Consider the following 17675-nt stretch of genomic DNA (forward strand, 5'->3'; position numbering starts at 1 on the left):
GAGAAGAAAATAATTTTATTCACTCAAGGCTTAGTCAAAGCAAACGATGAGTTTACATAGGTGTATTGTTATATATAAACAAATATACAATAGTTGTTCTATTAATGTGTACAAGGAATGTGACGAAAGAAAGAAAGCTTTCTCAGATAAAATATGGTTTTACATTGAAAGGAAGGAGTCATTTTGAAAATTGATGGTCAATTAATGTTATAGGAAGCCTCTTCTTGTTTCATTGAAATAAACACCATTAAGCAAGTGATCGTATTCATCTACAGTGTCATTTGATGGACATAATATACATTTGTGTCTCATGAGAGGAGTGTTGTCCCATCTACCTGGCCTGTCTCCAGAATGTATCATGAATTCATATATCAAAATGAAACTATTTCAATATCATATGATAGGATGGGAGAAAACGTTTAATAAGCAAAAATGAACACATATCAATTGACCTACATACACGTAGTGTACACATTTGAACACATATAACCTGTTTGGCACGGAACATTCTTGTAAACATTGCTGAAATATATACAAAAACACTCGCATCAGACAATGTTACAATGATTGGGTCTATCAAGCCACATGAGTGAGTGAGTGAGTATGGTTTTACGCCGCTTTTAGCAATATTCCAGCAATATCACGGCGGAGGAAACCAGAAATGGGCTTCACACATTGTACCTATGTCGGAAATAGAACTCGGGTTTTCGGGGTGACGAGCGAACGCTTAAACCACAAGGCTACCCGACCGCCCCTTCAAGCTACATGAGGTGAATTATGTGCGGAAGTGGAGAGAACCACTGTGATACTCAAACATATAACACCTGATACGTCATGTCCACAAACCAGTGGTTGATAGCATCAGCACCAATCTACGGCTTTGTGATACAACAAAACAAAATCATGCTCTGTCACCACTCAATCGCAATGTCATCGTGGACTCTTGCGACAAACACGGGATGCTGGTCATGAAGACATACTCTGCTCTACGTCTCCTACCACTTGGGCGGGGTTTAGGGTGTAGAGCCAACCTCTGCTCTACGTCTCCCACCACTGGGGCGGGGTTTAGGGTGTAGAGCCAACCTCTGCTCTACGTCTTCCACCACTGGGGCGGGGTTAAGGATGTAGAGCCAGCATTACATCCTAATCGTCTTCTTTTCTAATTTTGTTATGGTATAGTTGGTTGTTGCTCATCACTGTAGTTCTGTCATCTGATGTCATAGGAATTTATCCGGAAACGGGTGGACCGGTCGTCTAAGGTGCAGCAATTCGCTATACTAGAAACCTATGATCGAGATTTCGAGTCTGGGTAGACCTGATTTTTTTCTAGGTTTGTCAGAAACGTTTCCGTGGTCGTGGGTTTCACCAATGTGGTACAAGATCTGCATCGATTCGGGCTTTCGTCTGTCATCAAGCTGTCTCGCCCTGATATAACTGATATACTGTTTAATGCAGCGTTATACCCATCTCACTCAGTATGTGGTTTACCACCTTTCTACTCAGTACTGTACTAAGTAGAAAAACAGTAACCAAACCCCGGTGTTTCTGCAGTTTCAGTTACTGTTTTTCGGCAGACCTGGTTGTCGGTCTGGAATGGATGTGTTACTGCTGGAGCGATTCGGCTGCTTTAAGATTTGCAAGTTCCCCATCAGCTAGAGCTGAAATTAATCACAAATACAATGTTCACATTTCACTCAAACATCTTTGCAGCTTTGGAATATCTTTAATTTTAAAGCATTTCTTAATTAAGCATCTATAACTTTGTGTTGTGTTTTCCGTGTCACTGAAGACACGAACATTCAATATACATAACATAACATAAATCAAACAATTACATTTTTCTATCAAACGAAATGTTCGCTCAAACATTTGTTTCACTTTTAAGGACTTCTAAGTGCAGTTGCAGTTATCAGTATAATGAAAAGTGATACTTACGGTGTCTTTGTACGTCATGGCGTACGTTTCCTTCTAATGATTTTTCTTGCATAGATTTGAAGTATAGCCGGTAGCTGAAAATTACAAAAGAACAAAAAGATGTTATTTACAATTATGGCTCATTAGCATGATATCAGTAGTAACTGTAGAATATTCATTATTTACCTTCCATCCCGTTTCTTCACTAAGCACGTCCCGTCCTTCTTTCTGTTGTACTCCTGGTGAATCTTTACCTGCAGGTCGTCCTGGTACAGACGCCACTGCCGCCCGTCTTTCCACCTCCACACGGTCGGGCGAGAGTCCTCCTCCACCAGCGGACTTTCCGGAACTGAAACAGTAATCATTCTCTCGAGCCGCGCGGTACATCCGCTCTTACAGAGCTGCTAGGCTAAATTATAATGTGTAATATATGTCCATGGGTCCTAGGAGATATATCTCCATTTGTCCCATGTCATATATGTCTCAGCTGTCTCATAACAAACCCCTGTAGTCTAGATATTAGGTGGCACTAAGTGTACACCTGTAAAACACATCCCTGAGTCCGGGCTTCAAGCCTCAGTAAGGTGAGACCACACGTGCACCTGTAAAACACATACCTGTGTCCTGGCCTCTAGCCTCAGTAAGGTGACACCACACGTGCACCTGTGAAACACAAACCTGAGTCCTGGGGTCGAGCCTCAGTAAGGTGACACCACACGTGCACCTGTAAAACACATACCAGAGTCCTGGGGTCGAGCCTCAGTAAGGTGACACCACACGTGCACCTGTGAAACACATACCTGTGTCCTGGGGTCTAGCCTCAGTAAGGTGACACCACACGTGCACCTGTACAATACATACCTGTGTCCTGGGGTCAAGTCATCAATTAGGTGGCACTATGTGTACCCATGTACAACACATATCTGTGTCCTGGTGTCAAGTCTTCAATAAGGTGGCACTATGTGTAGCCGTTACAACACATGCCTGTGTCCTGGGGTCAAGTCTTCAGTAAGGTGGCACTCTTTGTACCCGTGTACAACACATACCTGAGCCTTGGGGTCAAGTCTTCAATAAGGTGGCACTCAGTGTATCTGTGTACAACACATACCTGTGTCCTGGGGTCAAGTCTTCAATAAGGTGACACTATGTGTACCCATGTACAACACATACCTGTGTCCGGGGGTCAAGTCTTCAATAAGGTGACACTATGTGTAGCCGTGTACAACACATATCTCTGTCCTGGGGTCAAGTCTTCAATAAGGATACACTATGTGTAGCCGTGTACAACACATACCTGAGTCCTGGGGTCAAGTCTTCAATAAGGTGACACTATGTGTACCCATGTACAACACATACCTGTGTCCGGGGGTCAAGTCTTCAATAAGGTGACACTATGTGTATCTGTGTACAACACATACCTGTGTGCTAGGGTCAAGTCTTCAGTTAGCTGACACTATGTTTACCCGAGTACAACACACACCTGTGACCTGGGGTCAAGTCTTCAGTAAGGTGGCACTCTGTGTAACCGTGTACAACACTAAAGGCTCGACTCCATGACACAGGCATTACAGTGATACAAACACATACCTGTGTCCTGTGGTCGCCCAGTCTGTGGGAACCTCCACTCTGTACCCAGGTGTGGTGGCTTCGGATCCTTTGCGTTGAGGAGCGGGTCGCTGAAACACCATTGCACAGTCAAGGCGTGTCATCTCGAGTGTGAAGTTTTGATGAAACTGTTTGGTATCAAGACAGATAATGTGATGCTGAAGAGTGTGTGTGTGTGTGTGTGTGTGTGTGTGTGTGTGTGTGTGTGTGTGTGTGTGTGTGTGTGTTTATGTGTGGTCTGTGTTTGTGTGTGTCTGTGTGTTATGTAAGGGGGGGGGGGGGGGGGGGAGAGTACCGAAGTGTAAAAAAAACCACAAAGGACCGACACAGGCTGCCGTGTAAACAAGGTTGTACTTTTGAATATGACTCGTGAAGAATTGGTTTTCAGCAACCCATGCCTGCCTTAAGAGGCGGCTAACGGGATCGGGTTCAAGCTTGCTGACTTGGTTGATGCACCCCTATTGCGTAGATCGATGCTCATGAAGTTAATCGATTGTCTGGTTCAGACTCAGTTATTTACAGCAGACTGTTGTCATATAGCTGGAATAGTGTTGTGTGCGGCGTTAAACAACAAACAAACACACTTTTGAATATACCTAACCTTGATATTTCGTTTCGAGATATATACTAGTATGTTATAAGATCACAAAAGCCGACCGTGTGCAAATTTGGCATTGTAGAAAACATTTCAGCATCAATATCCTACCACATTTCTGTAGAAAATGTGAAAATGTACCAACACATTATGTTCTATATGTTTGTAACAAAGACAGATAACTCTTCGTACTCACCATACTTCCAGTTCGTATACTCCATCCTTTCCATATCTATGGGTTGTTATGTCACCGTTATTCCATCGCACCTGATGATGATAGGATACAAAGATGTGTTGGTCCAAGTGAGATACAAGCGCATACAAATAAGTTGTCTCCACAGCTGGACCTTTCTATTTACTTGTAAACGGAGTTTGTTCAAAAGCCAAAGGGCCAATAATCAAAATGCTTTTTAGTCCTTTGTAAATGATTCTGAAAAGAATCGTCCGTCGGGTGAAGTGAAAATATTTGTAAAATTGTGGTGGATTATTTTATGATATTATTCATTTTTTTTATTCTGGTTCTTTTTTTTTCGACGGGAGGGGAGGGGGGAAATGGGATACGACAAAGGTTAACTGCGCTTCACATTTTGATCTTGTATTTTCATCATTAAAATTGACGTACAGACGCGACGGGGTGAATTTTTTCTACAAAAGTACTTCAGCCATTTACAAAATATTGTTTTTGGATACAATCTGTCTGAAAAGTTTCTGTAAGTTTTGTCCTCTTGCCGGCCGCCGTCATATACTCGTTTTAAGTTCAACACGTATTTGCTTGTAATAGGAAACAGATTACAGCTGAACTGTTCACTTTTGCTTTCAACTTTGTCATGTTCATCTACACTCTGTTCATTTCATCGCGGTTATATTCATGTTTGGACGCTGGTGAGATGATTCTGCACCCTACATCAGCCAGTATGTGACCGACGATGTCCCAGCGTAAGTAGATCTACTGCATTTATCAAATATATTGGCTTTCTTCGGTGTCCCTGCTTCTACATGATAATGTTCCATGATAGTTCCGGGCCTTTGGATATTTTTGATGCATGGTGCAAGAGAGACACTAAGTCTTGTTAATAACCCCTACCTTCACTTCCTGGTCTCCCCTCCGCCTGATGACGACACCGATGTTACCATCTACCCCGTCCTGGTTCAATGAGTGCCAGCCCCGACCTGACATAGCATCACAAGCAAATCCATAATTCATACTCCCTTGTCGAGTATACGGTTTATCTTGTTGTAAAATACACACACACAGAGTAGAGGGGGTAGAGGAGAGTGCTAAAGAACGTTACATTTTTTATAGGTATTTCACAGCACAATTTCCCATTATCGTGAGACATATCAAGAGACGTCAGCAAGTCCTGAAAAACATGGCTCTGAGTATTAGAGATCATTTTCAACAACATAAAACGAGGATTCTCCAAGAAGCGTTTGCCAATGTTATCTTAAGATGTCATATAGCATCATTCTCTGGTGCTACTTTCTCATGCCACTAATGACAGCAAATCTAGTGAAGCCGCACATAAGAACAGAATCACATACTGTACCGGTACAGAGATGCTTAATACTATGTTAATACTATCAATGTTTTCTTCAGACACAAGGATGATATTGATATCCCCGGAACAGTCCGATATAATTTACAACGGAAGTCAACGTCAGAAATGCGCAGTATGAAATGTGTTAACCTCGTTTTACTCTGACCCCAAGTTGGAGGAACTGATCTGACTCCGGGATGCGATGACGTCCGTCAACTGTAGCTACATCAAAGACACCATTTAGGTTGTAGCGGTACCGGTTCCTCTCGCCGCTGTCCCAGAGTACCCACACCCAGTCTGGAAGGTAACATGATCATGATCATTATGAAAAAATACACCGGGATTTTTTACATATCTATAAGGAACATATGCATTCCAATCAACGAAAACTGACTTCAAATCGTAACATAAGCACAACTTCATATAACATGAAGAACATGATCACATACCGTCACAATTATTTTTGAATTTCTTTTATTTCAGAATACTGTAAGAAATCACTTTATCCACGAACATCATTCTAAACTAAATAAGCATGTTTTAAGGCAGATTTTAACTTTGCCATGGTTTCATTCAAGCGTGCCGTCGAAATTAGGGCATTTTGCAAAGGAAAAGAGCAGGAGCTATAGGTGGAGGCAAATGTTCCGAATATGGCGTCGATATTGACTCTAGTCCAACAATGGCAATAGAACATCGCTAAAATTGAATGTGATTTTAAAGTAAACTGCAATTCCAAAAAATAAACTTTCCAAATGGTATGTCTATGTTTACGTGGCCATGGCAACCCGATCAAGGAGTCTTACTTTCGTTCTCATCGTGGTTGATGATGGTGCCCACGCCCTGCAAGTCCTGATCCTCCCACTTCCAGTCTTTACCTCTCATCACTCTGCTCCCAAGGGGTGCTAGGTCAGGGTTCTCGTACACATTGTCAAAGTCGTCAGGTTTCGCGTCTTCATTCTTACTTTTGAGCTTCTCACTCACAGCAGCTACAATCTCATCCTGTCAGAAGAACAACGACAGGTCTCAACAGATGTAACCTCAAACAAGACACGTCTTTATGTAATTGTCCCAATTAGGTAACGATTAGATCTGACTGTAGATTATCGATGCATTTTGGCGATTGTGTGAGTGGCAGATGCTACCGGAGACCAGGACATGTTTATCCTTTTCACGAATACCTCAATAATTTTCAGTGATCCATTCATATAATATTCACCGCTGTGTTGCCTTATACACCCAATGGCATCTGTTTCGTCGGATAATTGGGACGAGACGCTGGTTATATCTTGGGTTGAAGTTTTATATTTATGCGTGTCTGTTCCGTGCATCACCTAGCTACCAGTCAGTTACGGCTATGTACACATGCTTCTTTTTCCCAATATACTACTGAGAGTTTGTTCAGGACAATTCGTCTGATAAAGATATATTGGGCGCGTTATGGAGCCTCCAGTGCCTCACTTACCATGTCGCTCGGATTGACGTCGCCCACGATAGCATGAGCTACAGCCTCTATGGCATGCTGGACGTTCGGGAAGTCGTCCTTGCTGGAGCGGACACACGCATATATCTTGCCTATACTGTCCTGTAATAGAATCATATTATTTCTTCAGTCATCATGCACGTATGTATTGTATTTACACTTCTAAAAGCTAAAAGCAGGTAGTAGTTCTCAAAGGGTCGTCAGTGGGTTACACTATCGAGTTCAACGTCTGTCAGAACATTTCTCTAGAAAAAGTATTCTATCGACTGAATAGATCACTCTGTACAGAACATTGTTAGTACCTGTATTTGATAGTAACGTATCAGCTTTGGTATATCCTCTGCCTCTGCCACCTGCCCATTACCAATTTTGGCAAGAGACGTCAGCAAGTCCTGAAAAAACATAGCTCTGAGGATTAGAAATTGGTCCTCAGCTTCCACTCGTCGATTGTGATACCATTATGTTTATGTTTAATACATAAAACCAAGTAAGAACAATTAACACACATAATGCACACAACTAATGGCATATTCCTGGACTGCAGTCAACATCAGCCTTACTGTATCAGCGTCGCCGACTGGAATCCAGACAATGGGAGAGGGCTTGGTCTTGTGTTTCTTGGATCCTAGTTCCATCATGAGATTGATGATGGGAACTTTAGCCTGAAACATATACCTAACATATTTTCAATTCAGTTATCTACTAAAAACGAGATAATACATTCAACAGTTGGTCTGTAAATTTGAATTGAAAGTATATATTTTATGAAAACGATAAAACGAGATTTGCCACGTTTCTTTTCCAGGTCATATATATATGCCTTAATAACAATCCTTTTGCTTGGAACTGAGACCACCTATTCCAGAATTAAGTCAATAACACGTTGAATATTTCAGAAGGAGCAGCATTATATTATTGGTGAAAATAACCCACGTTTGCTGACTGGATGTCGGGGCCGAAATCTTGACTTTCGTCTGTCAGTTTTCCATCAGTGATCACAATAATCCTGGGACGGAGTCGGTGAACTTTGTTCACAGTAAGCACACCACCTAGTCGAATTAAATTCAAGGGGCTAAGCACACATTGACTTTCACAATAGTCACCAATGAGTCAATATATATTAATGTTCCTGTTATTTGTCTCTTGTAAGGGATTGACATAGCCTCGTCATCAAATTGTGATATTGTTATATGGAGTAGTATATATTATGTGACAGTATCACCTTTCCCCTGGATAGCTGCCAAAGCGACGATCAGCATTTCAAATAGTGGTGACCTGCCTTCTGGTTTTAGTGAATCTGAAGACAGAGACAAAAACATAAATACGTTTAACCAGTTACATTATTATACACTATGTTTAAAGTAGTTGAGTGAAGGGCAAATTCTGGATACTGACCGAGAGCATCTCTGACTCTGGAGTAGTCGTTAGTAAGCTGCTGGACCACCCTTGCTCGACCGGACACGCTGACCACAGCAACGTTCTCCTCCAGAGTATGATTCTCAGCGATATCCTCAAGACCTGTACAGAGAATGGTGGCTTGACTTTGTGGTCTCAGCTGTGTGTGGATAATTGAACTGTAACTGAATATTGCTTTACGCGCAGACAGTAATATACCTTGTAAGTGATTGTAAATATTCTGAGTTACAGACGGTGATTGATTATAAAATATAATCCTTGATTATCCGAAGAAACAGATTCCATCGGCTAAAATGCAAAATAGCTGTGAAAATTATATGAATGCATAAAAAAGTAATTGTTTCTTGCCTGGCGCCCCCATGGGAATTTGGCCAAGAAGTTAACTTAACCTTCAGGTATATAGATAATCTGATATCGTTCAATAATGGTCAAACAGCCAAGTCGCTTTCACTGATTTCCCCACTTGAACAAGAAATAAAAGAAAATAAGCGAAAACTCCTCATCTGTTTCATATTTTGATCTTTGTATTGAGTTACAAAACCTCGTTGTCTGTACGTTTATTAATATTTGGCATGTATTGTGGCAACGTTTATTTTTATAACTGAATCATGCCATTGTTGCATTAGCTGTATTGTTAGTTTTCACTTCTAATGTAACCTTTTCCTAGTCATTTAATTCAATTTAAATATCAATACTAACGTCTGATTAGTTCAAAGTTTGGTTTTATTCCAATATATATATACTAAAGTCTGATTAGTTTAGGATTGATATTCAAATTGAATATATATATATATATATATATGGGCGCAAGACATTTAGGCCAGCATATATATATATTTGGGCGCAAGACATTTAGGCCAGCAGTGGACGTCAGCATGAGCCCCACTTGTGCTACCCTTCTTGCTGTTCTGTTTCTTTAAGCATTTGACGTGGAATTTCTGCTCGGTTTGGCAAAGTTGGTAATTTGGCCATGAAGTTACCTTAAGCATCAGGTAAATCGATGATCTGATATCGTTCAATAATCATCAAATAGCCAATTCCCTTCCACCTATATACCTACCTGCGCTAGAAATAAAGGAGTTCAGAGATATCCCCTCATCTGTTTCATATTTAGATCTGAAGATACAACACTCTCAAAAAGTTAACTCCCCTTGTCAAGCAGCATTCCAGCAGCAGCATTCCATTTTCGCGACCAGCTGTTATCATTACGTTCTGAGAGTGATGCATGAATGCATGCTTATCATAGTTGGAACGGTAACACGGACACTGCACTTTGCAGATATTTCATATGATTATGGAACCCGTAAAAATCTATGGTAGAATAGGTCTTCAGAACACATGCTTGCCGTAAAAGGCGACTAACGGGATCGGGTGGTCAGGCACTTGACTTGGTTGATGCATGTCATCGATCCCAATCATATGATTATGGAAATGGTCTTGTCGCTTTTATATAAGTTTTACGATCCAATCCGTCACGGCTTAGCTATTCAGCATGTTTAATATTGCGCCAACCAAATTTTCATAATCAACCTACCATTGATGAATGTGTCGGTGATGTCCTTCATCTGTCGGAAGGCGTCTCCTGCCATACTCTGGGAGCAGTCGAGGCAGAGGATGGTATCAAGAGACTGAGCTCGAGGGGAATTATCTGGTGGCACAGGTCGCATATAGCATTAGCACGTACAGACATAATTAATAAAAGAAATTACCTCGAAGTTAACCAACTGCAGTAATTATATCTTATATAGTGATCAACCTTTTGACATCCAAGTGTTATTTGTTTCGACAATCATGCTTACAACTGTCGTATTCACTGCGGATATTAGATAGCATTAACCCCTAACAGCCCGTCCTCCATGTAGACAGCAATCCCGGCGCGGTTGTGGGCTCCCGTTTCTTTATGTCTAGATGACGTCAAACTGATGCCAATATTCACAGACACTATGAGGGGCCAGAGACCACCCACCATGGTTTTGAATTCATTACGTACCATCTTCAAGGGCTGATTGTGCCGACTTCTCTATTGTCTTTAGGTCTACTTCAGAGTCGCGTCCAATCGCTGACTGAGCTATTGCCATCAGTTTATCTGTTGACGCCCCTGAAAAGACAATATTGATATCACACATGATATGTGTTTTTAAATTCAAGGTGTTTTGTTTTCATTGTAGTTGTTTCACAGACTTCTGAATGCCAGCTGTAACCAAAAACCCCAAGGACTGTTTGTTCCTCCCACATATCCGTGCATACATTAATTGTATTTGTTTTATTAGTGAGTGAATTGAGTTTAACGCCGCTTTGAACAGTGTTTCAGTTACATCACGGCGTGTCAGCTTAATGTGGGAGGAAGGCCTCAAGTTATGGAGGTCTTAGACGTATATTTTATTATAGAAGACTGTGGTCATTAATGCTATACCAGCTGGTGCTTACCTTTAACTTTTGGCTTTGCACCACCAGCAGATGTGACAAATCTGTTGACAGAAATACAGTGATAAAACAACTGCCACTGAAAAAAAGGCTCAATAAAAAAGCAGAGCATTTTGACTGGTGTATGTTAATCGATGTTAACTGCCGGGTAAAAGAAAGTCTACACCCATGTTTGATGGTGGCTAAACCTGAAACAAACGAGAAATGGTTATTCGATAATGTACAGTAAACTACGGTTATAACGAACACGCATATAACGAACTGACCAATATAACGAACTTATTTTCAGTCTCGACCATTTGTTGTATAAATGCTGTATACATGCTAATAACGAACTACGGTTAGTACGAACTAAAAGTAATGGTCAATTCGAGTTCGTTATAACCGTAGTTTAATGTACTTGTTATGGGTATCATGCTTGTGTTTTGTGCCTTAATTAAGTTTGCATTGTTTCGACGACTGTTTTCAGCCTTGTAACGTTTTGATCAAATTTGTAATGTTTCGATCAAATCCAATTTTCAATATACTTTTTTTGTCCGTCGGCCCTTTCCTCGAATACCATCTGATTTGTGTTTTATATTGTGGAAATAACATATTTGAAGAAAATTATCATTTCTTTATTTTGGATTTGAGCTTTTACAGAAATTCTTTTCTTACTGTGGGACACCTCCTTCTTCATGGGTTGCAGGATGAGGAGGAGGCTTACTCCCTGTGGGATCGGTGTCAGTGTGATCGACGCCTGGTGACGTCGCAGTGGGACGAACGTCAGATTGATGACGTCCTGTACCTTCCATACGGCCTTGCTGCTGAGCTCCAGTGAATACTGTCGATGGTGTTTGGGATTCCGCTGTTCTTTGACTTGAATTTAAAAAAGTGTTAATGATGATCTTCTACATAGTGTTGTGGCCAATAACTGTTGCAAGTTATTCCCAGTTCGCCCCAATTATGTTTCTAGGTTTGTCAGCAAGGATTCATCGTTGGGTTATCCTCCCACATTAGGCTGACACACCGTGATACAACTGGAATACTATTCGGTGTAACACTTACTTTGTAAAGCACAGATTCTCGTACTTTGTTCTGTTTTTCTTTTTCTTTCCTTTTTTTTGGGGGGAGGGGGGGGTGGGGGGTGGGGGGAGGGGGTGGGGCGGTTGGTAAGGGGGGGGGGGGGAGCGGGGGGGGAGTCCCGAAAATATAACATTTGTTACATTTGACCACTTTCTAAATGGCATTTCGGTTATAAATTTATTTTTAAACGTTTTGTCATATAATGACGTCAGCTTAGTTTCATGGAACTACTCACGGTTGATGAAACACGATTCCTGGCTGATGGGTTTGAGCATATGCAGCGATGGCCGTCATGTTGCCTGATGTAAAGTTGCTGATGGGCTCATCGATCCAAGCACCGACTGTGTTCTTTCCCATGACTTCTGGAGTTTGACTTAGTGTGCCAGCCTCTGCTACTTCATCAAAATCAGGTTGGGTATTAGTTTCTTCTTTCTTAAGTTCCTGCAACCCTATACTTATGCTCTTCACTCTGTCTAAAATTGACTTGATCTGGCTTTCTTGTGCAATTTGACCTTGCTCCTTCAATGTGTCGTGCTTATCAGCATCTTAAAGGAAAACCATTATTATCATAAGTCGTAATAAATACTGCAGGTTTTGCATTACCGTGTGATGCGTAAGTAAATATGGGAGGCTTGCTTATACCTATACATAACACTTTAAATTTACTACAGATACATGTTTCTTAATCGAGTTTTTGACTAGTACTATAAAACCGGACTAGTACGAGCAGCCACACACATGTTACATAAGTGATCTTATATATTTTGAACGAGACGTTAATCCGCATGGCATCTCACTTCTATATAGTTAATTGGCCTGTGTTTTGTAGTAGAGCACATCAGTGGTACAATGTCAGTGCGACTGATAGGAAGATAGAATGATGGACTTGATGTATTATGGAATGGAATGTATTTTCATCTCTACTACAAAAAAGTCAATGCTGTAAAAGAATCTGATTTAAAACACTACATTAGGAAAGGACAGAAGGAATGCTGAATGTAAGATGTTTGTTTAACGCCGCACTCAGCAATATTCCAGCTATATGACGGCGGTCTGTAAATAATCGAGTGTGGACCAGACAATCCAGTGATTGACATCATGAGCATCGATCCACGCAATTGGGATACGATGACATGCATCAACCAAGTCAGCCAGCCTGACCATCCGATCCCGTTAGTCGCCTCTTACGACATGCATGGGTTGCTGAAGACCTCTTCTAACTCGTATCTTCACGTATCGGAATGCATGAATGAAGAGTTGAGTCTTGATTATACTTTCAAACATTTGCACTATATTATTGTTTGAATCCAATAAGTAGTACAATGTATTTATGAAACAGCACCTGACACAGTAAATGCATGTTATGACTTGTATGTTACTATTGTCACAACTGATTTCACAACTCGTTTCAGTATATAAAGCCATGATATAAGTGCGTGTACCTGACCTACAGTACAGCTCGTCGTCCTCCAGTTCGTCGGCCCGTGCTTGTGGTCTGCTGGGGACAAAGACCATTAGATGTCACGTGGGGAAGTCTGCCGTGTTAGACACATACCTACATCTCTGTACGTGTTTGCAAACATACATAATGTAATAATTCGAACAAAAGTGACTCATTTCAAAATATATATAAGATGTTTATAAGCGTTTATCATTTAAGTCCTTATGATGACGTCACACTATTCTTGATGCAGATTCTGAGCTCGGGATCACCATAGTATGGCATAATTCGGATAAATTATTCGAATTTCTTCATTCTACTTCCAGAGTCAACAGATTTGAGTGATGTATCCAATACATCGGCAGGCTAAAGTCAACGGATACAAATGGTATTCGCATGGGTCATTTACGGAAACATGTGAACATAAAAGGGTCCGGTAAGTACTACTTTCAGTCATTACAAACAAACATGGCGTCGCCCTTGTCTATCGGCCGTCGAGTCAGACATGACCCTCGGGAACCTGGAGAAATGACTTGGATAAAAGATTCAACAGTTGAAGAAGTTATTCTTGGTTCAGATCGAGAGGACTGATTATGTGCGTCTGGCAATAATTGACTTAGACAGTAGCCAGGAAACTCTTGACCGACGTCGTTTCTTCGTCGCCGAACTGGTGATCCGTCAGACTGCTCACGTGCAGAAAGTTGAATGAAAGCAAATATATGTAGTTTTCATAAAACGTTTTTTTCCCGACTGACAGATCGGGATAATGTTATGACGTAATATATTAAGGCGCACATTCAAGGAAAACCTGCAAAGTTTAGGTAAAAGTTACTTATAATATATATAACTATATAAATAAAAATACTTTTGTAATACTAATATAAATATACTTATATAAATAAATATATAAGTAAATATATTACCTATAATATATAAATTTAGGTACAGTTTGTGAGATGAGAATACGTTTTTCGAATACAAAGGCGATCATGCTTACATTTCTACAAATCTTATATTTGGCACATTGTTAAATACTAAATCTAAGTAATAATTTATGGCATCTTCATAAGAGTGGTGATAACAAATATGATATCGCTCAAATAATTCCATAATATGCACTGTCAAATGAAGAGTAAGAAAATTGATCCTATTTACACCGCAGACAGCAAAGTCCATCTATTATTCACAGCAGCCTGCACATAGTCGAGTCTTGACCATACAAAGCAGTGACAGTATGTGAAACACCTAGAAACAGATTTGGATTACTATGTTCTGTAGTTAAATCCTACCCTGCTGCTTCTGATGTCAGCGACGATGCATATCTGGAACGGTGCATGGGTTCAGTTACTTGTACACTCTCAAAGGACACTTCTACTTCGACCTTACGCCCGGTGATATTGAACACAAAGTCTTTAAATATGTTTATAAGCGGGCCTGGCCGGCTCTCCATGTCCTGGACTGACTGACGGCTTGAATGGGCGACCTCAATCACAACACACCCGTCGAAAATCCGTGTGATGTGTACTCTGTACTCATCAAAGAGGTCCTGTATCATTTTTCGTGAGAATTGAAAATTGTCTTTCTTGAAACCCGCAAGTAAAGAGTGATAAATATTATCAAACGCCTCCAAAACTTTAACTTTTATATTTCTCTTTATCTTCTTTTCGGAAGACTCCCAGGTGAAGGTAATGCTAGTCCCGTCGCTGCACCTTCCTGAAACCAAGAGCAACATTTCTGAATCCTCCTATATACCAGCCATTACAAAACTGTGGTATACAGACAGACACATTTATTCATCAATAAAGGCCATCGGACCACAATACAATAATATTTTTATAATATCCTGCATACAATGTATTTAAATTGAATCAGTGTTTTCTCATTTCCTTATTGCAAAAGTTTTAACTAAATATAGTCCACTGTTGTATATAGCTGGTCTCTCAGTAGATGTCATGAGGTGGAAACATTTTTCAGTCGTTGAAAAATGTGTATAATATAGACGTAATATTGTTTTCCAAGATGAGAGATATGGTTCTCATATCATTCTCACTATTGTTAACTGTGAAAGATACTTATGATGTTAATATTTGACTTCATGCTAGTTGGCAGTTCACCTTTACCTAATTATGCGAACGAAAACAGTTTTAGGTATGTACATGTATATATGAAGAAAACAGAAATGTTTGAGGGAGCAATGTTAATGTATTCTGTTTCTTCACCTGGACTTCCCTTCTGTCATGTAATACATTAATTGTAAATAAGCATACACGTAAATCTAAGGGAGAGGGACATATAAGGTTTGATAACTTGTGCACAGTCCTTTATGTTTAAACTAAACAAGATTCAGCATTAATTTTTTCAGACATCAATACGACAATTTATTCTATATCTAGCGGGTGTGTTTTAATCACTTGATTTACGGGATCAGCCCAATCAAATAATGAACATTTTTGACATTTATAATGGAAACAAAACACTTTAAAGTGAATCAAACGAAGTATATTTTTATTTTATTTTTTAAATTACTTTTTTATCCAACATATTTTTATAAATATTTTAAAGATGCACGTTTGTTAATGTTATTTTAATTTCGACCAACGACCTCGAGAGAGACAACGGTAATCAGACATAAGGGATTTTTTGGAGTCTCAGATATATGGTATAGATATACAATGATGTGATCACCTGATTTTGTGGATATAGTCTCACCGGTTGTCCATTTAAATCATAAAGTCGGCAGGTCTACGCACTGATGAATTCACTCAGCACTGTCAAATGGTATGTATACACTACCTGCAAGTTCACCGCCTCTTTCCATTTTGTCCATAACTTGATCATCAACACGGATATCTACAATCGTACAACAGTGTCCAATCTGAATGAGTTTGCCATCCTCTTCCTTGCGAAAATGAAATTTATGAGTATGATCTTCTTTAACTTTGACTAAATCCTGTGATTCTCCTGTAGCATGTGGACTGACTGTGTTCTCCGTCGTCGTGGTCCGAGTGCCGTCTTCCATGGCCGAGTGTGTCTTTACCTCCTGATGACTGACGTTACCAGGCGAACTCCTCTCTAAAATGGCAGTACAATCACGAACGGAGATGACTACAATATTGTTTAATGCACAGGGAATAAGGCATAACGAGAACAGGGCCGACTAATACCCCCGACTTCGACTCCAACATATTTCTAAGTACATAAGATGAAAAAAGCAATATTTACTCAGAAAATCCACTTATCGAAATCAAACTTTGCACTGCGCCTCTCCTATTGGTATGGAAACTGTACCACCAATTGGAATCCATAAAGTTGTTTGCAAGTTATAGGTCACACAAATGTTCAAAACATTTCGCAGCAAATCTACATCAAACTTTGCACTGCACCTCTTCTATTAGTATGAAAAGAATCCATGCTGTGGGTTTCAAGATATAGGTCGCGCACAAAAATGTCTTCGGAAGGACGGACTGACGGAATTCCTTGGTATAAATATATATCCCCGCCCTTATAGATCGGGGTTATAATTACATATCGAGGCCAAGAGGTACTGAAGTACATAGTTAACTTCTGATTCAAAAGTTTGAATGACATAACTTACACTGAAGAGTAAGCTGCTAAAATGATCTCTAAATCCAGATCCATATTATTATTTTTACTATTATTTACAGATTAAAATAGAAAAATGCAGCAAAGAGGGTTTGGATGATCCTGGCACAGTCAGGCTGGTTAAGGCTCATATTCAGCTCAGGGCACTTGCCCCCTCTACACGCAGCCCAGACAGCGACTTCTGTCCGAAGTTTATTACTTATTATTATTATTATTTTTATTATTATTATTATTATGAGCAGTTAGTTGCAAGCCCGTTGCTACATAAGTGCAATAATCTGACGCAATATTAAACCTCACCGCCTATTGTTATTCTTAGTAATAGCATTTTTAGTATAATTGAATGCATGTAATTAACACAATTTCATACATCATCAATTAATTTGGCATCAAACATGACATATGCACCTTGGTATGCACCTTTCACATGGGAGAATCATATGGTGCCATATTGTTGAAAGAATAACTTGATTATATCTTGAAAATTGTTTTGTCACCTGGAAAAGAATGTCATACCCTACAAGTTGAAACATTATAATGTCCAACACTGAAAAGCGAAACAGTGACACATCTGACAGTTTAAATCAATCTAAC

The 17675-nt window shown here is 40.0% G+C and overlaps 1 protein-coding gene across 6 annotated transcripts in view; it reads right to left on the reverse strand.

Moving 5' to 3' along the window:
* LOC139478636 (uncharacterized) overlaps positions 1-17675 on the reverse strand; it is a 21363-nt gene continuing 3688 nt past the window's right edge. For 4 of the 6 annotated variants that reach the window (XM_071261213.1, XM_071261221.1, XM_071261206.1 and 1 more), the window contains exons 4-25: positions 16272-16550; positions 14768-15191; positions 13480-13535; positions 12273-12582; positions 11630-11830; positions 10976-11016; positions 10539-10646; positions 10083-10196; positions 8528-8650; positions 8355-8429; positions 8066-8181; positions 7693-7794; positions 7435-7524; positions 7115-7234; positions 6456-6651; positions 5803-5949; positions 5199-5284; positions 4311-4381; positions 3502-3590; positions 2101-2263; positions 1936-2009; positions 1-1658 (exon numbers count right to left, since the gene is read on the reverse strand). In XM_071261213.1, the coding sequence (XP_071117314.1) occupies positions 1603-1658; positions 1936-2009; positions 2101-2263; positions 3502-3590; positions 4311-4381; positions 5199-5284; positions 5803-5949; positions 6456-6651; positions 7115-7234; positions 7435-7524; positions 7693-7794; positions 8066-8181; positions 8355-8429; positions 8528-8650; positions 10083-10196; positions 10539-10646; positions 10976-11016; positions 11630-11830; positions 12273-12582; positions 13480-13535; positions 14768-15191; positions 16272-16550 (3041 nt within the window). In that variant the 3' untranslated portion in view covers positions 1-1602. Of the gene's footprint in view, positions 1659-1935; positions 2010-2100; positions 2264-3501; positions 3591-4310; positions 4382-5198; positions 5285-5330; positions 5476-5802; positions 5950-6455; positions 6652-7114; positions 7235-7434; positions 7525-7692; positions 7795-8065; positions 8182-8354; positions 8430-8527; positions 8651-10082; positions 10197-10538; positions 10647-10975; positions 11017-11629; positions 11831-12272; positions 12583-13479; positions 13536-14767; positions 15192-16271; positions 16551-17675 lie in introns of those variants that run through there. The other 2 variants (XM_071261228.1, XM_071261235.1) reach the window with 2 other exon arrangements.

The sequence above is a fragment of the Haliotis cracherodii genome, unplaced genomic scaffold (assembly GCF_022045235.1).
Source record: "Haliotis cracherodii isolate W230 unplaced genomic scaffold, xgHalCrac1.p SCAF_1, whole genome shotgun sequence".
NCBI lineage: Eukaryota > Metazoa > Mollusca > Gastropoda > Lepetellida > Haliotidae > Haliotis > Haliotis cracherodii.